The sequence below is a fragment of the Lacerta agilis genome, chromosome 5 (assembly GCF_009819535.1).
Source record: "Lacerta agilis isolate rLacAgi1 chromosome 5, rLacAgi1.pri, whole genome shotgun sequence".
Classification (NCBI taxonomy): domain Eukaryota; kingdom Metazoa; phylum Chordata; class Lepidosauria; order Squamata; family Lacertidae; genus Lacerta; species Lacerta agilis.
The window spans coordinates 28,148,568-28,171,195 of NC_046316.1; the positions used below are offsets into that span (position 1 = coordinate 28,148,568).

The window sequence follows — 22,628 nt, forward strand, 5'->3', positions numbered from 1 at the left end:
GGTACCTTGTGGCCCTCTATTTGTGGTTGGACTCCACCAGTTCCTATTCGGTCCAGCCAGCATAGCTTAATGGACAGGGATGATGGGATTCTATGGAGGGCCATATAGGTTACCATAGCATGATCTAGACTGAGATTAGAAGGCATGTGTGCACAGCAGTCTTCCGCTGCGCTCAATGGGCAGATGAAGAAAGCACCACACATGCACAACCATCCCATGTTTTCTCCATCCTATGTTCCATGGGACAGATATGCAGAGCGACACCCCCGTGGACCTCTCCCATTCTTTGTCGAGCCAAACTCTCTAACAGCAGTAGCTCCTTGCACCGTCAAAAAGGGTACCATACAAATTGAAATCCTCATCATAAAAAATATCAAGAGATTCACGTGGAAGGACAAAACGATCCCAAACTGTCCACTTCCAAACGCAGCAATGCCATGTATGTTTTTCCTGCACATGCATATTATTTAACACGTGAAGTATACAACAGACCTGTAGGGGATAAAAGTTTGGGAAGGTGGGGGTAAAAATAAGGCAGGATAGCTCCCATTTTGGGAGGGACTTCGGGGGGGAGGGAGAGGGAAGGACACATCACTTGCCTCGACACTCGTCTGCAGTTATCTTAATTTATTTTTATTGTGTCTGAACGAACCCTACGAAAACGTCTTCAAGGCAGCTTAATGTCTTCTTCAATTCACAGTCCTCCCTTAAGACGTATTTCTCCACATTATATTTATATATAAAAAAGTCTTTAAAAAAATCCACCTGGAGAAGCAAAGAGAGTGATGCAGCCGTGTGGGGAGAAGTGCTGCGATCCTCACTGTGCTTTGGAAAAGACCAGGTCCTAAACAAACTCTCCCCGGAACGGCAGTGAACTTCGGCTCTGCTCCTGCCAGCGGTAGCGAAGCTGGGAGAGTGGCTTGTCCTCCAGCTTCTCAAATTCGGCAAAACCCAGTTGGTTCAGGACCTCATAGACGCCAGCCTTGGCCGCCACCTGGAAGCAGGGAGGGGAAAGAAAAGGAGGGAGGGAAATATACTCTTAAATTCCTCCATGTATACAGGCGAGCAAGTGTTCACATTGCAGAGATGGCATGCCTCATCATTTTGCAGCGTGGGGGGCAGGGACAGGGGACGGGACGAGACAAGATGAGGCGACATCCTAAATAAATGACCAGCATATGGGGGTTGGGGGCGGCAAGGAACAGCAAGGCAGCTCTGGTTCTCTGGAGAGCAACGGCAAAGTCATTTGCAGAGGTCAGGAAAGGAGGAATGGCCCAAAATGTCCTTTGCAGTTGGCAGTTAGATCTCTTGCAAGAACTGCTTGTATGCATCGTTAGCAGCATGTTAAAGAACACTGCCGTATCTTCCTTCCATTTCAGACATGTCTGCAAACAGCACCGATCGTGTGCACACCTGGACCCTGCTCCAATTCAACACGGCTAGTGTTTGCAGGGGCTTCCTGCAAATGTCGCTTCTGCACTCTGCAGCACTTCATCTTGGGTTCTCCCTTCTGCCACATCACCTTTAAGCATGTGTGTGTGTGTGTGTGTGTGTGTGTGTATATCCACCATAGTGGCTTCTCGTCCCCACTTTTATGTCTACCTTCTTCTTGCTATTGTTCCTTCTCCCCTTCCCACACCAAGCTAGGACAACCACCCCAATCGGTGCTATTTTTCTAGAAAAAGATGTGCTGAAACTAATGGCCAGAAAACCTCAAATTGGCTTTACACTTAGAGAGAAAACACGAATGCATCTGTTTCCTTCTCTCTGTCAACATGAGATTCAGATTGTGGGAAATGCATGCTCTTGCTGTTATGAAGTTATTTCACAACAAGAATGCACGGGAGTCAGTATTAAGGAGGCTGCGAGGAGGGGGGGTGATGGGTTATAAAACCTAAGGAAATGCTGTTCCTGGAACATCTGGGATGTCTCCCTGACCCACTTCAGATACATGCAAGAGGAGAGCTCAGAGACTCATTCAGAGTATGTTTCATTTACTTCTGCTGCAGCAGCGGCGGATTAGGCGAACATCTGCTTTGTTTGTGTTCCTCTCCATGCTTGTTCTTAAGCCAGAACTTCCTACCCAAGCACTCCAGAAAGGCATAATCCACACTATTTCCCTGAAACTTTCGTTCTTATCCCCCATGCCAACCGCCCATCCATTCATCAAAGCTTCAGGTGCCAGAGAATGACTCCAAGCAATACAAAATGTATTATAAGGAAATGCTATCTATCTCGGTGGTATGAAAATAGATTTAGTTAAACACACACACACACACACACACACAGAGAGAGAGAGAGAGAGAGAGAGAGAGAGAGAGAGAGACAGACAGACAGACACTATTCCATTATTTTCCTCTCTAAGAATTAGCAAATTATAATGCACCTTTCAGATGACCAATCGACTGGGATTCACCGCAGAATCTATTTTCACCATTATCCATGCTTAACTATTAGTTCATCTAAGGCTATGAATCTTGCTCCATTAGGGTTTGCCTTTCCCATTTGCAAGCCTGTTTGCTATCGAAATGTAAGAGATTAGATACGAGACCTGGGTACAGGATGGAGTCTTGGAAATACATTCCTCATGTTAATGCAACCTTAGTCAAAATGGGGAATGTCGAAAAAAGGACAAGGCCTACAGTCAAACAATGCACGCATGGCCGCTGACGTTTTTTAGAGCAGCCTTTGCCAGCCAGGTGCTGTCCAGATGTTTTGAACTACAACTCCCATCAGCCCCAGGCAGGGCAGCCATGCCACAGCTGGCCCCGATGGGAACTGTAGCTGAAAGTATCTGGAGGGTTGCAGCTTGGCAAAGGCTGCTTTTGGTGACGTCAACATACTCATGTTTGCTGGTGGGGTTAGCGGAAATTTCTAAGCATTATCAAATCAAATGTGGCTTAAATAACTTCTGGTCCATCTATTTGGGACCGTTTGCTCATAGCCAGAAGGCATACTTCCAGAAGCTCTTTCTTCCTTCTGGAGGGCTTTCCTGTTAAGGTAGTGTGGTGAAAAAAACTTTTAACTGTCTGGCCCACTAAGATTGACTCATAACCTCATGTTAACCCCTGTGTCTAGTGATAATGGAGAAACTGGCCAAGCAAATAACAAAGAGGTCGCGGTCCTAGAAAGAAAGGTATATTTCACGAGAACTGGCTTTGCTTTATAAAATTTGCGGCTAACAAAGAACATGATTGGGCTTCTCCTTTGACTCATACCTCTCTGTGGAGAGATGTTTAGAGACAGTTTGTCATTCTTTCATTGTATAACCAATTTATAGAAAAACTATTTTTCAGCCTGACTACTATTAGATAAACATTGTGATGTAACACATATAGAAACATCTTTTTTAAATCAATTTCTTTAGAAGCAGGACAACATATGTATTTTATAGGGAACACTTACATAAATTTGCTCCACGTGTATTCGTTTTTTCTGGATTTTTTTTGTTATGTAATGTGCATACATTATTAATTTTTAATACAATTTTTAAAAATAAAAACCCTCTGTATTAATTGGAACAAGCAAATTCTTTTTCTAAAAGAAATCCTTATCTTTTGATTTAATTGCTAAGAAGTTATTAGTTTAGCAGTCTGTAGGTTTCTTCATGTGGGTGCTCTTAATTTTATGGAAGAAAATTGCAGCTTTTACAAATTTAACTCTTGCAAACATCTAGTGACTGGTGTTTGAAATGATCGGCAAAGGCTTAAAAAACAAACAAACCAGGAATTGCAATTTGTAAGTCAACATGTTTGTTTCTTTTCTTTTTTTTAAGTCACCTTTCCTAGGCTTCAAGGTGGACCATGTGGTGAGTTACTGATGGATCAGAAGGTGCCAAGCAGGGCTTGGAACTCCCAGTGCTTATCATTGTTCTCAGTATTCCTAGAAGTCTAAACATTATTCGATCAGTTTCCTGGTGCAACAAACTCCCTTGGATGGTATGGGCTCTACAAGATGGAGTGATGTAGCCTTCCTGATTCAAGGAAACTTGCTCAAGTCAGGAGTAAAGAGTGACGCTGACTGAGCTTTCTTCCCAAGCCTTCTCCCCTAGGAGAATGAAATAAACAAGGGCCACCATCTTCGACTTATCTCAGTTCAGCAACCAGAGCACATTCCAGCTCCATTCTGCTTTCTAACCAAGCACAAAGTGAGCTCGTGCAGATAATATTCCTTCCTTCTCTCCCTCTGCGCTTCATGCTGTACATCGATGGGACACCGGTAATGTCCCCACCCTCATTCATTTCCCCTCCAGCGCTTCCTCCCCGCCCCAGACATGCATGCGGGGTGAATGTCGTTTTCCAGCAAGTCCCTTCAACCAAGAATGGCCGGGGCTCTGATTGTAACCACATTTGGCAGATGCCCCTTTCATCTCTCACCAAAGAGATCAAACATGCCAATATGAATTAGCAAAGCTAATTGAGACGGAGAGGAGCCGAGGCTTTCCCATCACACGCCAGTCAGCGACTCCCCACTTAGAGCTGACACAAACAGGAGAGGGACAGAGGCTCGTCTCAAGGACACCGATAAAACGAGCCCGTTCTGACACCCACACCGCTTTCCTCTGTCTGCACAGTTTTCACCTTCTCCCGTCACCGAACGGTTATTTTGTTGTGCAATTCCACTCATTATTATTTTTAACCACTGGAGCTATATTTGCAGTGGAGTTGCCCATGCTAAGGAGTGTTTCAAAACACGCAAACACCCTGTCTTTTGAAGTAGGAGGTGACTCCCTTGGGACTATTCAGTGAATAACATATTGGACTGAACACAGGCTACACTTCGCTCTCTCCCCCCCCCCCCAAATCTGGCTTGTAAAAGAACCTGAGCGTGGTCTTCTAGGGTAGAGAAGTTGTGATTGAAGAGATCTCATGGCTTACATTCAGAGCAATACAATATTCAAAATTCAATGGAAGTTGATGATCACAGATGCATTCTGCAAACACAGCATTACCAAACCAACCCTCAGCTACTTTTTTAAAAAAAATAAAAAAAAATCAGACCTCCTACTCCATCCTCCAAAAGGATCCGGGGTGGGGTGGGGTGGGAGAGACATGCTTTGTATGCAAAATGTATTTGGTTCAATTCCTGGCATCTCCAGTGACAATAATCTTAGGCAGGTGGCGATGGGAAAGACCCCACTACCTATTAAGAGAAGAGTGCACCTAGTCCAATTGTCTGGACTAGGTGCACTAATTGGACCTAGGTGCACTAATATTGGACTAGGTGCACTAATAATCTGGCAAAGTCTAAAGCAGCTTCTTAGTTTCTTTCTAACAAGGCTGCAGCTGCTGCTGCTTCCTCCACACACCCTTCTTTTACTTCTTGGTGACTGGCGGCCCACATGGCAATGGTCAACAGGCCAGATTTGGCCTAGGAGCTGCCAATCATTGATCCAAAGATCAGCAAGCTTGGTAGCAGCAACTGGAATCCTCTTTTTCATTTTGACTTTGCCTCGCTTGAGTTTTAAAATATGCAGTCGAAGAGGCAGAACACACGCCGGCTTTTCCAATAAGAAATTTGTATCTTTCTCCATACGCAGACAGATTTAGAGTTCCAGAATTATTCTTTTAACAAGCCTCCTGGCACCTGAAAAGGCTTTGTAGAGCAGAGACCACTTCATCTGATGCAAGGTGTAATCCTAAACCGGCAAGCGTATGTACACCTCCTGAAATTGCTTGGAGGTTCTCAGCTGTGGTCCACAGACCCCTTCTGTTCCACAACCTCCACTCATATAGGGCTCTTCTTAGTGGCTTGGTTTACGACACCCATGATTTTCATAACATGCTGATGGTTTGATCACAATGCTGGCACGGAAGGAAAACAATGGAAGACCCCCAACTATTTTAGAGTGGTTGGGGTGGAGGGGAAAATATTTGAGAACTGCTGTCTGATCATGGTTTTCAAGTGGTTTCCAGGTTGCATGTTTATGGGTATCTGCAAACATGGAGATGTCACCCACATTCTGCATACTGGTTTCAGGAAACAGTGGTGCCGGATTGGCACACCTGCATAATCATGCCTGTCACGTAAAATGTGGAGCTGTCGTTTGCGCCTCTTACCAAAGAGGCTAATTGGAGGGTTAATTTGTTGCAGAGGGATGCCTTGGAAGGTTCCTTTCTACTGGAGCAAAAGAGAGAGGTGGTGCTCTATCGGCCAACAGTTCTCCAGGCCTCTCCCATTCTCATGCACACAAAAAGCTCTCATTTCCAAACGGAGAGAGGGCGAGAGATGGATGAGGGGACCACCCCAGCTCAATCAACATTGCTGGCTGCTTCTACAAAGCCTTTCAAGTTGCAGCGCTGGGGCAACCACAGCACAGGCAGAGTGCTGATAAAATAAAATAAAAAACCAAAGAGGGAAGGCCAAAGGTCCAATGAAATGAAAGGCCTTGAAAACCCTTTTGTGCCTGGGAATAATAGGGCAAAGGAGGATGCTTTTCAAGGGACAGCTTTGATACCTTATGAAAGAAAACAGGGGGACTCTGTGCCTTGGTGGCAAACACTGCAATGGATTGGAGTTGATCTCCCTCACTTCCTCAACATGACCTCATCCCCTGGGAAGAGCAACTCAGCCCAGCTTTGAATATAGTGACATGGCTTCCTATTCTGCTTCTCCGGAGATGTACAGAACCACCAAGCCACCTCACACCAAAATAATTCACTGTCTCTGGAGAAGAGTGGGCATGAGAAGGGGGTCAACTTTCTTTGCAATGGACTTGTTTTGTGGGTAAGGAAGCAGCGTGGCTTGTTTGAAGTAGAACAATGTACCTGCAAGGATCCATTACCTAAGCAGCAGGCAGACACAAAGGAGGAGAAATATTCCCCCTAGGTGGAAACCTACTTCTAAGACAAATGGCAAGACTACATCCTCTTGAGATGGAAGTCTGTATGCCATGCTTTAAACATGCATGAGTTTTTCAGATACATGTGGAATCTGGGGAGTGTTAATGGATATTGCTTGTTCTCTATTACTGTACCAGAGAAACGCTCTGTTGTGCGGCTGGGGTTTCTTCTTGTGCCCAACTGTCCCGTGCAAAAAGAAGTAAAATAAGATTACAAAACCTGTCAAGAAAACAGTACTCTTCACAGTGCAATCCTGTACGTATTAATTCAAAAGCCAGTCCCCCTGTGTACAGGGATGCAGCCTAGGAAAACTTGAAAGATGTGTTCACACTTTGGTCTCTCGGCACGAGCTGCCAAAAAAATGCAGCCAATACTGTAGGTAGGGGAGTCTGGGAGAGAGTTTAACGTCTCCTCTTGCAATCCTCACCAGCACCCCAGGTTTATCCAGCAACAACATTCCCCTCTTGCTGTCACTAAGCTCTCTTCAGCAAAGTAGGGGGGGGGGGGAGCGAGAGAGAGAGAGAGAGAGAGAGAGAGAGAGAGAGAGAGAGAGAAGAGCAAAATAGCGCATCGAAGTGGCGAGAGCTGATGAATCAGCTGTAATCTGTGAAGAATGCACATGAATTCCATTCCCTTCTGTGTATGTCCATCTGACCAAACCGCATGGAGATTAATTCGCCAAGCCACAGACACTACGAAACCTCACTTGTGGAAAGAGCAGAGCTGGAAACAATAGGGAGCCATGACATGCACGGCACATACATACATACATACATACATTCTTACAACAAGGGCAGAACTGCCTTTTCCTCTGTGTCTTCCACCCCGCCCCCTTCCTATGCACCACAAACAAAAAGTGGGACATGGTTGAAAGTTTGGTAGGAAGTGGCAGGGAAGAGGTAGGATGAGGAAGAGGCAGTATGATTAAAAGTGGGGCAAGAGGGAGAATATATGGGAAAGGAAAGCAGACTGAGATCTGGTCCTGGGATATGGTACACAGGCTCTTAACTGAAATGGCAAATACCAAAAAGTCAAATGTGCCTATTTCTCCCCTTTCTGAGAGTCTCTCAGAAAGTGACAATGAAGCTGTATTATTTTGGAGAAGGGTAGAGGTAGATGCACACTTCTGTGCTAGAAAAGAAGCAGTGCAGATTTCACTCCCCTTCCCCCATTCTTTCCATCCCTGCTACCCCCCCCCCCCCAATGCTGCAAGTGGACAATATTAATTTCACTTCTGCTATTCGAAGCAGGAGAAACTGACAAGGCTTTTTCACAGCATGACACGAGGCAAGGAGGACCCCATTTGCAGCATGAATTAAAGCAAGGATTAAAAGCTTCTAGAGCAGCCTTTCTCAACCTCAGGTCCCCAGATGTTGTTGGATTGCGACTCCCATCATTCCTAGCTAGCAGGACCAGCGGTCAGGGATGATGGGTATTGTAGTCCAACAACATCTGGGGATCCAAGGTTGAGAAAGTTTGTTCTAGAGGGCATCATTGCTGCATGCCAGGAATAGGGGGTCCAATCCTACAGACTGGTTTTTTTCCAGAGGTCCAGAAGATGTCCAGGAAATTAACCCATCCTAATTTCTGAAGTGTATTTTATGAGCCTTTTGTTGCTCTTGTTGATGTTCAGATAGGGAATTCTGAAGGTGCCTATGATTTGGAGTCCCTCCAGACATCCTTCTTATTATGCATTCATGACGATTTGTGCTCAGGAGGATACTGCAGAGGTTATATGTGATCCCACTTTTTACACTGTTTGTGCCTGCAAAAGTTTTGGAGTGGGCGTACGGTTTCATTTCCAATCAGTGTATGTCCTCATAACTTCCTGACACCATAACACCATGAAGGTTTCGGTTTATTTTTTGTTCCACCTTTGCTGCATTATAGCGCAAGACAGCCCCTCCAGTAAGACCGAGGAAGCATCGCAGAACAACTAAGAAAGCAGAATGAAGTGTGGACGGTCCAGTATAAATCCACCACTAATACACTCTAATTTAATCAATGAGATGTTGCAGAATACACTTGCAAGAAAACCAGCAGCCTGGAGGAGCAGAGAGAGAGACACACAGAAATGAAGGAACAAGAATCACTCAAAACACACATATCTTCTTTAGCTGCTAAGTGTAGCAGGTTAGCCCTGACAGGTTAACACAATGATATTCCATCTTCTCTAAGCTGCTTGAGTGAAAGAGTGGGAGAGCAAAACGGAGAAATAGCAGGGAGTTCATCTACGGACAAACCACAATTCTTTCTCTCCAGGACAAAATTAGATCTTGGATGTGTGAAACTGAGGTGCCTCTCAAAGACTGGCAGGAGAAAAAAAGAATAGTATTTGTGGGAGTTCTGGATAAACCAGGAAAGAACAACCGTGTGGGAGGTGCGCGCGCGCGCGCACACACACACACACAGAGAGAGAAAGAGAGAGTGCGCAACCGAGGACGGAACTGGGAGTGCAGTCAATGAGGAGGCACTAAACGAGACCAATATTTGGAGGGGAGAACATGACATGGTAGCAGCATGAGACAGAGAGGGCAAAACGCCTAGATGTATTTGGGTGGCTTCCTTCCAACCCAAAATGTTTCTATTTAAGCACAAAATTGGTGGCTTTAAACATAACAAAAATCTCCTGTCTGAATGAAGAGGAGGAGGAGTTTAGATTTGATATCCCGCTTTTCACTACCCAAAGGAGTCTCAAAGCGGCTAACAATCTCCTTTCCCTTCCTCCCCCACAACAAACACTCTGCGAGGTGAGTGGGGCTGAGAGACTTCAAAGAAGTGTGACTAGCCCAAGGTCACCCAGCAGCTAAGGCAGCAGCACTATGGAGATTCTGGGAAGGTTTCTCCTAACATGCCTCCTCCTGTGCAAGGACTTCCAGCTGTGCACTGGGGCTTCCCCCCTCCCTTGTGCGCCCCCCACAGTTGACCCTGTGGGGTCAGGAGGAGCCCAGAACAGCAAAAGCAGGGAAGGAAGAGGAATCATTCCACTCGGGAAGCAGCAATGTGGAATTCCACCCTCTGTCACAATGCCACTTAGAGCAACCATCTTGCTGCTATTCTGGATGGCGTCTTGATATTCAGATCTCCTTTTTGTTCAGCTCCCCAAATATTTAATGTGTTCTTCAACCTGCAGAGAGGAAATTCTTCCGGGTTGCCAGCTGTCCTGTTAGCTGATCTAATCCTACCTCCCTCCAGCACTCAGAATACTAGGCTACTATTCTGTACTCTGTCCTCCCTAGAAAATCCCCAGTCCATTTTGTTTTGGAAAGCACCCCCCCCCCCAGCATGAGGCTACCAGTTCCCCTTTCCAGCGAACACTTACGTATCAGTGGGGAAACCCAGTTCTAGAATTCTACAGCTTCCCAGATTCCAATGAGGTATGAGCATGTGATAATGTTCTCCTTGCCACTCGGCAGGATGATTCAGACAAGCGGCTGCATGTAGCCCTCACTAAGCTGTCTGTTAATAACCTGCTCATTTGTAGTTACCGGTGGAAACTGGAGAAAAAGGAAGGTCCCCCTGCTCCTCCACTGCATGCCATGCAAAGTTTGCTGGATATGATGGGGAATTTAGATGAGGCGGCTTAGTATGTGAATTGGCCCTTAGCTGCGTTATTTCATTTGGGTCACACATGGCAGAGGCACAGTATCTAAATATCTGGAGGGTCGGCGAAGCTTGGAATTAAGCATTTCCACGAATGATTTAAAAACTGGGTGCTTTCCGTGTCAGTGCGCTGATTGAAACATCCATATTGACCAGAACATATAGCTGCTTTTAAAACGCCTCCCTTCCACTTACTCCTCTGCATTGACAACATTCCAAAGTGACACACTGGAGACAGAAAGGCATACTTGTCATTATGTGGGGCAATATATTTGGCTTGTATTTTCCATGCAGTGGTTGGTGAAGCTAAACTGTTTGATTCATTGGTTAACCTATCTTCCCCTGCTTTCTGCACCTTCCTTTCCTGGCATTACAACACGGGTGAGCGACTTTCAGCAATATCCCCCCCCCCAAAAAAACTCTGGGCAATCCTCTGTAAAAAGTTGAACAACTTTTGCCATCTCCCCCCAGTTTCTTAAATTTGAGCCCCCCAGTGTCTTATACATGGGGGCATCCTATACACAGAAAATATTTTTTGTGAAGTTGTTTGATCTGATTCTTAATGCATTTTTAAAATTTGTGTTGAGGTGCTGTCTGACTACAACTCCCATCATCTCCACCCAGCTTAGTCAATGGTCAGGGAGAAGATGGGAGTTGCAGGACAACAACATTTGAGGTCGAAGAACACTGGTCTCGAAGACTAGGTTAGTAGGTAACACTAATGACATGTAAATAATAACCTAAGTAACGGATGAAGCTGCCTCTTGGTTTCTGTTGGGACAGGTCTGGATAGCACACACCCTGATCTATGGAAACAGGTGCCAGGTGTGCACCCCTACCTACTGAAGTCAAGAACCCTATTTATGCATACAATCGTGGAGCCATGAATTGCATCCATGAATAGCTTGCCTCCATCCTTTTAGCTGGAGCTGCCAAGAGCAGAACTGTGGCTGCTCCCAAGAGAGGCCCAAAGCATGTGGACTCCAGGGAGAGAGGAAGATGGGGCTGTAGGTCCCTTCAGCAACTCCCCCCAACTCTCCCCTCAAAGTGGCGCTCTTGCAGAGCTACTGGCCGACCAAGAGCTAGGTCCCGCTGAAGCTGTGCGCCTGCAGCCAGAGCATTTCGACAGCTCCTGGTCAACTGAAGCCACTCAGATGAGACTTCTGCCAGATATGCTTACTAAATAAAAAGATATTCCGAGGACAATGAACCAAATAAAATAAAACAAAATACAAAAACAGCTGTTTTCCATGGGAATCAATCCAGAAGGAATGCAACAGCAGCAGGCTGTGTTTGCTGTGCTTTTATTTTTTCCCAGGGCACGGTGTGATGATGGGTGGGGTGGAAGGCTGGGAAAGCTCTCTGCGACAGCTGGGTGAACCGCTAGCAGCAGCTATGAGCAACTGGTGAAACTGAGAGGGCAGAAATGTAGGCTTGGGAAACAAAACCCAAAGACCCTAAAATGCTGCTCCCATATAGGTCACCATCCACTGCACCATTACTGAACAGACATACAATGTAGACATTTAAGGTAATGGGTCTCCCAACAGCCTAATATGCGTTTCATCATCCCGATCCTGCAGCGGTCAAGCTCACTGCAGTCAATCCAGCGGAGCAAAGATATTGCGCTGCATGGCTAACACTTTGGACTTAAACAGGAGTGTGTGGGATATGCAACAGAAACAATACCTAAAGCTTCCACAGCACTTTCATGTAGCTTATGATTTTGTTAGAATCTAGTTCTCTCCGGCGGTCATTTTTTTTTTTACATACTGAAAAGCATGGCTGCAATTTCTTTTTTTATAAGTATGACAATTAAGCAGCAGAGGCTGGGAAAACACCCAGCAAGTTCAAAACGTAACAAGACAAATCAGCGACCTTCACAAATCTCAACATCTGTTAAATGGCCAGTGTTAGTGCTTAGCATTTGGAGTTAGCAACTCGGTGGCTTGTCTGTAACAGTATAGATGACCAATGTCGCATCGCAGGGAAACGGCAGTATAATGACAATAATGACTTTGCGATTGTTTGAATGGCGAGCTGCTCATCAGACAAAAGCATACATGTTGGCGTGCTTCCTTCAAAGTTAATATCTGGGCTTTTCAGGGCATTGTTTGGCACGGTCAGAAGTGAATGGTGTTGGAAAAGCGCTTACCTCACGCATCCAAACACTGAAAGGCCTCTGCCAGGAGTCCTTTTTCCCCAAATGCAGGTATGCATTGAACAAGATGAGATAGATATAGCGTTCCAAGTACTGGAGGCTCCTCAGCTGCAACGTCCGCATCTCCTTCTCCTCCTTAGCTGTTTTGCCCTGAAAATAAAATAATAAAAATTATTATTAATAATAATAATAATAATAATAATACAATTGCTTAAGGGCCAACACCAGACAGCAGAACTGCCCTGCAAGTCCCAAAACTTGGGCAAGCCATCTTGCATTTTATCAAAGGAAGTGCCACAACTGCAACAGCTCAGGGCCTCTTCTGACATGACCATGGTGGAATGAGAGTTGCAGCGGCATGGCTCCTCCTTCCTGTGCTAGGAAGTTGAGCTCTGAAGCTGCCCGTCGGATGGGAGGAGCGCCGTAGAAAGGTTGCAAAGGGCCGAAACTTTACATTTAGGAGATCCTAGACTGAGTCCCAGGGCAGGGCTGGGAAAGCCCCTGGGGCCTTAAATGCTTTTGCACTTGAAGCCCAAATTCAAAACCATAGATTGGGGAGCTTTGGTTTTCTTTGGGGGGGATGGGAGGGTGGACTTTGCTTTTGAACACCACAAATGGAAGGAAATTAAGAGTCACCTGCCCTAGGACCTGCCACCCAAAGCGGGGTACTTTGTGGCATTTCGATGAAAGGCTGGGCCTGCCGCTATGTAGTTGTTTTCAACCCTAGTTCCTCTTTGACATTTAAGATCACTGTGGGATGCTTCAGTCACAGGAGCCCTTCTATGGAAGTAGCTCACAAACTGCTCCGTACAGGGGTGTGCCAAGCATAGAAAACAACCTTGCCAGCAGGAGCCTGATGGTCTGGAGAACCTCCGGGCCAGGGCTGCACATTATCCAAAGGCTACTAAAGGGACAATGGGGCTGGTGTGGAAAGAGACTTGCAAACGTTACAAATCGATGCATACACATACCCAACACACACACACGGCAATTTCTGCAACCATGGGGGGGGGAACTGTATTGTGGGAAACTTCCCTTGAAGACTCTGGCTGCGGTCAACTTAGAATGAACCGGCTTCTCATGCCAGGAGAACCGGCAGTGTTTGGAAGGTGGCTAAAACAGGATGGCATTTAAACTTGGCATCCCAGGCTCTCATTAAGGCAAACTATTTCCTCTTTTAAACACAAATACCCCTCCGAAATAAGTGTTTGGTTTTTTTTAAAGCAGCATTGTATGCATCTACTTTCACGTACACATGTGCATTAAAAAAAAAATCACACACACAAACACCCCAAGCTATAAACGGTGCCATTATTTTATATAGTGCTTCTATTCCTGAAAGGCTGTGATGACCAAGAATTAGTCCCCTCCTATCGTCTGTCCCTGCCTTGACCTCAGCTGAGTCATGACCACACAGCAGCAGGCACCGAGGTGGAAGCCTGAGGTGTGCTAGGGTTTTATTCATAGTTTCTGGCCAAACACGGAGACCAGCTATCTTCCAGTTCAAAATGACCTCTTAAGCAGCTACTTTGCTATAAGTAGAAAACACCAATTAAAGCTTCATAGAATAGAAACACCACAAAACTGGAAAGGAAGAACCTGAGGGCTTGAGAAAACAGGGCCATTAACTAACACCCTATAGCTGCAATCCTACACATATTTCTCAAGGATTAAGTCCCCATTGGGCTCAGTGGGGCATCCTTGACGTGCATAGGACTGCCAGCTACAACAGTTTAGAAAAGTCAGCTACTCCTCTTTTAACACTTCGCTCATTCAGGGTTTAGACGCAACTTAATTTGCTTTTAACTGTATCCAAAGCACCCCAGTGCATAAACGACAGCAAACAGCGGCAAACGCTGCCGTTATTTCCTTGTTTTGATTTGGCAGTATTTCACAACACGCCACTATTTTCAGTTTTAAACATTGCTTTGTTTAGATTGCAAATATTAATTGGAGAGGCGAGCGGGCGGGAATGCAGCCTATGGAAGTTGCAGTATTCCAAATGCTAACAAACAGACCAAATTTTGGACTCAGACTCGGCACAGCTGGAAAGCAGGCTCCATTGACAGCTACCCAAACTGGCAACAACCCAGAGGCTCAAGAGACATTTCGTTCTAATTAAACACACGTGCAACATACGTATTTATTATGTGTGTGTGTGTGCGCGTGTGTGTCCAACTGCAGCACTGCAATGCAACAACTTTTAAGAATCCCAAAGCAGAACGGTTACTCTGTGATCTCCTGTCTTGAAAAATTAATGGACCCGCGGGATAGCTGCCAGAATATTATCATAAAGAATCATAGGAAGAGGACATGAAGCTCATTATTAGTAGCAACCTGATCTTACTGTGACGTTCCCCATTTCAAACGGCTGCCAGGTCCTTCTTCCACTACAGTATCTATCTGCCCCGAGTTCTGCCTGGCTTTTAAATCATTACATTTCAGCAGTCTTGTAAACAGCCACTCGTTTGTGGTGAGTAAGAATTGCTTTCAGGCAACCAAGCAGAACCTTTTTTATATAAAATAGTTCTTTTTCTTTCTTCCTGACAAACAAATTGATTAACCTTTGTGTGTGAGAGAAGCAGACCTGGTAATTATTTTTATTTTTTTCGGTGGGCTGGTACTTTTCATCCATTTGGGCTAATTCCTTGCGTTTCATCTATCTCCGGCACAACATTATTCACCGGCTGCTATTCTTCATTTTCCACTTTTATTGCCAATTTCCTTTTTCAGTAAATGCATTTATTTATTACACACACACATATAGATGTATATCCTGGCAATATATATATACATCCTGGCTTTTCTCCACAGAGCTGAAGGCGGGGTACATGGTTCTCCACTCCCCGGCGCTTTTAATCTCACGACTAAACAAGCAGAAGCCGCCCTTGGAAAAAATGCAGGAGGTATGCAACCAACCCAGTGCTGCCATTCCATTGCAGAATTCCAAATAAAATGCAGAAAGGTAGTTCATGCCAGAGCTTCCTACGCATACTGAGTGCAAAGTAGGTTCTGGTGAAAATTGGTGAGATTTTGAAGTGGTTCATCCTTGGACTTACCGTACATCCCTTGAATCATCTGCAGCTGATTACGAGCAGACAATCATGTGTGAATGCCATTGGGAAAAACATAAGCTTTGAATACAACAATCAGTGGTGGCCATTACAAAACCTGTGAAGGTCATCTGCATGTGCATATTTAGTCTAGAGTTGAGGCATAGAGTCATCCCAGGTAACCCACCTGGGTCACCCAAAGGTACATGGGATGGAATTGGCAGAAGGCCGTTTTTGGTAGTGGTGCCATCCCGGTGGGACACCTTCCCTTCAGATGTCAAGGAGATAAAGAACTACACAACTTTCAGAAGACATCTGAAGGCAGCCCTGTATCGGGAAGTTTTTTTTATAAATCTCTGATGCTTTATTATGTTTCATATATGTTGTAAGCTGCCCAGAGTGGCTGGGGAAACGCAGCCAGATAGATAGGGTATAAGTAAGTAAGTAACTTCTTCTTCTTCTTCTTCTTCTTCTTCTTCTTCTTCTTCTTCTTATTATTATTATTATTATTATTATTAACTGGCAATTTAGAATTCAGATTTGGCTTCACTAAACATCAAAGTGAAGATCTGCTTGCTCTTCTTCTGCCCTCTGTTCCTTACAGTCCACTGCCCCAATGACTGTGAAAAATACACGGCTTTTCTGATGAGCTAAATGATCTAAACAATCCATGAGACAAAACTAAATGATTAAGTAGAGTGATACTAAACTCTGTATTGTCTTGAGATAAAATGTGCCAGTACCCAAAAGGAGAAAACCATGAGATCAATTTTAAGGCAGAGTTAAGGGACTTGGGAAGGCAATTTATATGACAGTTCACAGCATTCCAAAGCTGCTCTAATTACATGTGGCGAGACCTCAGACATGCGATCTGCCAAAGAGGTATCTCTAGAGAACATCCCAGTCAGGTTGGTGGTCTTAAAAGGCTGATGGTTTCTGGCATATGACGGGTTGGCATTTGGAATATGGTTTCTCACTATTGCTGTAGGTCCCTTCTTCCTAAAATAACCAGCACATAAAAATATTCCCATTTCCCTTCAGAAGTCACACTTACTTCATTTAATGTTATTCATTCTCAGCAAAGAGAAAGCTTATCAACTGGGGTCCAAAAAGAAACCCAAAAAGTTTTCATCAAAAATACAAGGAATGTGTGGACAGTCCATTCAGGTTTTTCCCTAAGCATAACATTTGTGAGCTGCTAATCACAGTGGTATACAGACTAGAACATGTCACAATTAACTCATTTGATTTTGATTTCATCCTGCTTATGATTGGGAAATTCTTCTTCGGCTATATCCAAGCGAAGAATTTAAAAAGGTGAAAATGTGCAGCCTCAAGTTCTCTCTCTTCTTCTTCTTTTTATTAAACTTCATCATAAACCTTTAACATTAGCTGCTTCTCGGCACTTGAAAGAACAGAACAGTATTGACTTGCATTCAGATTTAAAGTCTTTCCATGGACACAAAGAAATGCTTTGCTTCTTTCCAAGAAATACATACTAATCCTTATGTCTCTATGCTGGTATGCTCTTAGTTGTGTGGGTAACCCGTCCCCCTGCCCCCCAAAACCCACTTCCTGTCCCAAATATCCTATCAGCTATATATTCTCTCATGCCCTTTGGGGATCTGCATGGTTAAACACACACAATTGCTTCAAAAGGGTCTAGTGATAAAGGTTCAATTTCACACACACATAAACACCCAACTCATCTCCCCAAGAAACAAACAAAAATGCCAAAAGTCCATTGAAAAAAAAATGGTTTCTGTGCTAAGCAAAAGTACAGTTCTGACATTCAAAGCATCAAACTTTAGGGACGCAGAGGCAAGTATTAAATTTTCCTTCTATTTGTAACATCATATTTTTTTTAAAAAAAGAAGGGATATTTCAAAAAGAGGGAATGGTTGAGGAAACCATCGTTCTTAAATTTGTTTGTGGGTTTGTTCAGGATAGAAGGAAGGAACTTACAAGGACACCTAGTAGTATGCTTCACGGTTAAGAAGATTTGAACATTTGAACTTTAGAGTCCATATCCCACCCAAACCCAATGGTTCCCCCTTCCGAAATTAACCAATCTTCATTTAAGTAGCCAGCCGCATTTAAATAGTGTGAAATGAAATTAACTTGGGGGGACATGATTCCAATCTACAATCTTACTTCCCCTCTCTTCAACCAACCTGGCTCTAAGTGGCGGGTGTAAAAACCAGAGAGACAATTTGCACAATAAAAGCAACAAACAACAAACAACAAACAATGAGAACAGAAGGGCAAGGAAGCGAAATCCTGCATTGAAGTAATCTTCTCTATAAATAATCAACAGGGAACAGTGTGTGTGTGTGTGTGTGTGTGTGTGTGTGTGTAGCTGCACAGTTAAAACCAATCTTGATCCACAGTCATAAAACTACGGCATTTGAGAGTAAAACATGTTAATAGAACTTGGATCAAAGTAAACGGAAGTTCAGTTTGGTGTTGATTTGCTGTGCTTAGCTCATTTTTCTTGCCCAAGGAAAACAATCTAATCAAAGAAGAGTCTTACAACTTAATTATAAATAGAAAAGTTAGAGGATTTATTTAAAGAATCAAAAAAGAAAAAAGGGCAAGTCAGGCAGAGAAAATTTAGGGCCTGTACTTAGTGTCTTACGTATTATTTCTGTCTGCTAAAGCCATTTGTTTCTCTAAGCAGACAATCTGTCTGCTACATACATAAGTTATATATCCCCCCCTCTCTCTACTCAAAAGGGCTGGAAGCCATTACAGTCCAGTAAGGGCCTTACTTCTCCCCCTACCAATGAGGCCCTCCAATCTATCACTCTAAAAGTACTTTAGGGAAAGTGTAGCTTTTCATGCCTTATCCACTAGCAAGATAAAGATGCTTGGTAAAAACTTCTCCAGGGAACAGTATATTTTCGACGTAAGCTTCACACTTGATGCTGCTGAAAGCTCCTACTTGAGTTAGAGCTTATTCAATGCTTCGGCCTGTTTTCTCAAAAAACGCTCTCCCCGGCCCAGAAATATTAGGGGAGGGGAAGAGAGAACAAAGGAAGAAAATGTGATGATCTCAGCCAAGCTGCGGTATGTGCCAGTAGCTCAGATGCAGCTAGACAGGCTCCAGATGCTGGTTGAAGATTAATGCCCAAGTTCTATTTGGGTTTCAGTGTAATCGAGGCAATAGGTTTTCACCAGCAGTGTTTCTGCAGGGCAATGTGGTGTCTGTAGCTGGATTAGCTTTGGCGTGTTGATTTTGCACAAAATTCTCCGCTCTTCAAATAGGAATGCTTAGCTTTACATAACAGGGCTTATTCTCTTCACTCTGCAGGGCCAGAGGTGGTCACTCGTAGCCAAATAAATCAGTGTGGAGTTAGCAGGCAACAGAGACAACAGCAACCTGAAGAGACAACAGCAAACTTCATATTGCCAGCCTGGATAGCTCTGTTGGTTAGAGTATGGTGCTGATACAACACCAAGGTTGCAGGTTTGATTCCCGTATGGGACATCTGCATATCCCTGCATTGCAGGGGGTTGGATCAAATGATCCTTAGGGTCCCTTCCAACTCAACAATTCTATTCTATATGCCACCTAAGCTGGACACCAAGGTTTGCATCCTCCATGGTACCGAGGGCCAATGAAGTCATATAAACAACTGGCACCTTCTGTCTTGCAGCAGCATCCTGTGTCACTCCCCAAAATGCTTACTGTCCTCTCATCTTAGATGGGCATTCTCAGAAACTTGCAGCACGCTGACGATGAATAAAAGCCCTGAGTTGTTGAGATGAGCCAAGAAGTTCCAAGACCTTTGGTTTGTGGATGCTTCTCAATGGCTCTCTTCATCCAATGGGTGATATCTGTAATGCAACTTGGTTTGCTATGCGGGTGTGTTTTGTTTTTTTGCTGTGGTGTGCCACATTCATTTTGATGTATCCTTATAGCACCAAAGTCCAGAACTGATAAAATTCAAAAGAGTTTTATCTGTTGACAGCTGGGTTGTCAACTTTGGATGAAGTTTGGATTGGCTGGGGTTCTAACCTGATTCTCTGCCAGCAACCACTTTGCCTCATCGTTACACTGGTCAAGAGCGGAGCCTCACCCACAACTTGAAGGTTTTTTAGGGGAGTCACTGACAAACACAGAGGGAAGGTCAGGACAGGAAAATTTACTCCCAAGAGATTTCTTCAGGTAACTTATCTTCATATCCAAGCAGGGAGTTTCCATCACTTTTGCAAATCTGGCTTGCCTGTAGCCACCAGACAGGAAGCAACCCCAAGAGAAATGGCACATAGCCACCATCTGCTATGCTTTTAGCCAGTGCATTTTCAGCACTGATTGCAATGGGTGGGGGTTCCTTGCCTGGCAGAAGGCCAATGCAGAGTTTACATTTGGGGATTAAAATTGGTATCGGTAAGACATTCCCCCGATAAGCACTTTAAAATGAAAACAAAGCAAAAAGATGTGCCTACAGCTGTATGAGGGGACTGTGTTTTCTATGACCTGGGGCCCTAGTCTCAAAGTCCTGCAGGTGTTAGGGGCATGGCCATTTCCAGCTGCAGGTGCCACACAGTAAAGTTGTATGGAAGCAGACAGCATGCACAGAATTTGGCTCAGATTCACAAGTGGGGAAGGAGGATGCCAGAGCAAAAGTGGGCCTGGCGTTAGATGACAAATTGTGCCAGGTATCACACAACCATTATGAGGCACCTGGAGGTGGGAGTCACCTCTCATCGCTGGGTTGTGGATAGGGAGCCGAAGTGCAAATCCTGGCAGGATTAGAACTAGAGATGGCCACATTGTTGGGATAGATTCATAGTTAAGTCAGCTGCAGGCTAGGATCCAAGTCAAGAATCTGTCATGGCCTTGGCGTCAGAGGAGGAGGAAACAGCCACGTCTGGGTGGACTTGTACCACGTTCCTGATGCTGGCGTTTCAGAGCCAAAGGTTGGTGCTCACAGAACTGGAGGCTGGTGGTCTGGAGCCTGCAGAGCCCGAGCCAGCACAGATGCTGTTCCGTGATCTTGACTTATCAGAAGAATCAAGCGCTTCCAATGTAACCGCACCTGATGAAAGTTGCAGGGAGCATGCCAGAAAGGAGGACACAGAAGGTGCTTGTATGAAGGCCAAGAGGCTGGGCTCTTTAACACCCACCATCTCTTTAGGTTCAGGGGCTGGATCTTAGGAAATGAGGGCTGGAGGAAGTGACTTAACAAAGCCTCCATTCGCTTCTAGCCTTCACCAGGGCAAGTTGCTCATTTGGAGCTATCCGTGGTGCTGCAACCAGTAAGTCTGCCTTGTTCACATGGGTACCTGGTACATATAGATCCGAAGAGTGCGGCTGGAACATGACTACAGGTACCCAGGCAACAGCACAAGGAGGTCCCTGATGCTGGCAGACCAGGAAAGCAGCAGGCAGGCAGGAGCAATACTACTGTGCCACCCAAGCAAGGGCACAGTCAGTCTGTTGCCCACACAGTGCCTCAGGTCTCATCTGGAAGTACTCTCTCTCGCTAATTTAATTTATATCCCTCACCTCCAAGGAGCCCAAGGTGGCATACATAGTTCTCCTCATCCCCCTCTTTACCCTCACAACAACCCTTTGAGAGAGGTTAGGCTGAGAGTGAATGACCAGCCAAAGTGAGCTTCACAGCTGATGGGAGGATTTGAACCCTGGTCTCCCATGTCTTAGTCCAACCCTCTAACTACTACACAACACTGGCTCTTTACAGGTCAGGTTAGAAATGCTGGGGTGTCTGGAGTGGTGAAGCTATGCTGGAATCTGGGAGAACATTAATGTGCCACTGGTCTGTTTGACAGTGTATCTTTGTATGTTACAGGTAGGTAGCCATGTTGGTCTGCCGTAGTCAAAACAAAATAAAAAATAAAAAAATTCCTTCCAGTAGCACCTTAGAGACCAACTAAGTTTGTTCTTGGTACAGTATGAGCTTTTGTGTGCATGCACACTTCTTCAGATATCTTTGTATGGTTGACCTGCTTGCACAGGCCAAGGAGTCACAGGCACATGCTGCAGCTACTGCAGTCTAAGAATATGGTCTAAAAGGCTCAGCAAATACATTTATTAGGAGCTCAGATGGACACAACTGAGAAAAAGTTGCTTGCAAGGGGAAGAAACAAGGGCACCGCCAAGCTTTCAGCATCTGAACAGCAGCTGGGGATAGCTTAAGTCCAGAGCTAGTGTGGGGAGACTTTAGGTCTGCACGATCTAAGGTAAAGGTAAAGGTACCCCTGACTGTTAGGTGCAGTCGCAGACGACTCTGGGGTTGTGCCCTCATCTCGCTCTATAGGCCAAGGGAGCCGGCGTTTGTCCGCAGACAGCTTCCGGGTCATGTGGCCAGCCTGACTAAGCTGCTTCTGGCGAACCAGAGCAGCGCACGGAAACGCCGTTTACCTTTCCGCCAGAGCGGTACCTATTTATCTACTTGCACTTGACGTGCTTTTGAACTGCTAGGTTGGCAGGAGCAGGGGCCGAGCAACAGGAGCTCACCTCGTCGCAGGGATTCGAACTGCCGACCTTCCGATCGGCCAGCCCTAGGCTCTGTGGTTTAGACCACAGCGCCACTTTACGCTTACTACAAAAACCCTAAGGTCTATTAACCAGAGCCAAGTGGTAAGGGGTGAAGCCAAAACCCACCATGCCCTGTTAGCTGAGACGAGAGGAGCTGCAAATAAACATGTAGAAATCAGCACCTCAAGCTACATCAGGGAGTCTACAGCTTAATTTGCAGGGCAGAGGGAAGACTTCATTGTTCATTTGCTGAGAATCAGAAACTCTTGCAGATTAACTATAAATCTACCAGTACTTCCTGACCTGCCTTCATCCCATCATTAAACTAGTTTAAGCCTATCAAAAGTACAAGGTTTCACCAGCTATCCTGCCAGTTCTCTTTTGAGCTTTACAATTTCAAAGTAGAGATTCTCAAAAGGATAAGACAGCCTCCCCTGTAGACAATTCCTTGGTGAGGAGGG

At 45.0% G+C, this 22,628-nt stretch overlaps 1 protein-coding gene across 4 annotated transcripts in view; it reads right to left on the reverse strand.

The window, feature by feature from the left end:
• Positions 1–612: 612 nt before the first annotated feature.
• PALD1 (phosphatase domain containing paladin 1) overlaps positions 613–22,628 on the reverse strand; it is a 100,898-nt gene continuing 78,882 nt past the window's right edge. For 2 of the 4 annotated variants that reach the window (XM_033149095.1, XM_033149096.1), the window contains exons 19-20: positions 12,601–12,756; positions 845–994 (exon numbers count right to left, since the gene is read on the reverse strand). In XM_033149095.1, coding sequence (XP_033004986.1) covers positions 845–994; positions 12,601–12,756 — 306 coding nt within the window. Of the gene's footprint in view, positions 995–7,095; positions 7,193–12,600; positions 12,757–22,628 lie in introns of those variants that run through there. The other 2 variants (XM_033149097.1, XM_033149098.1) reach the window with 2 other exon arrangements.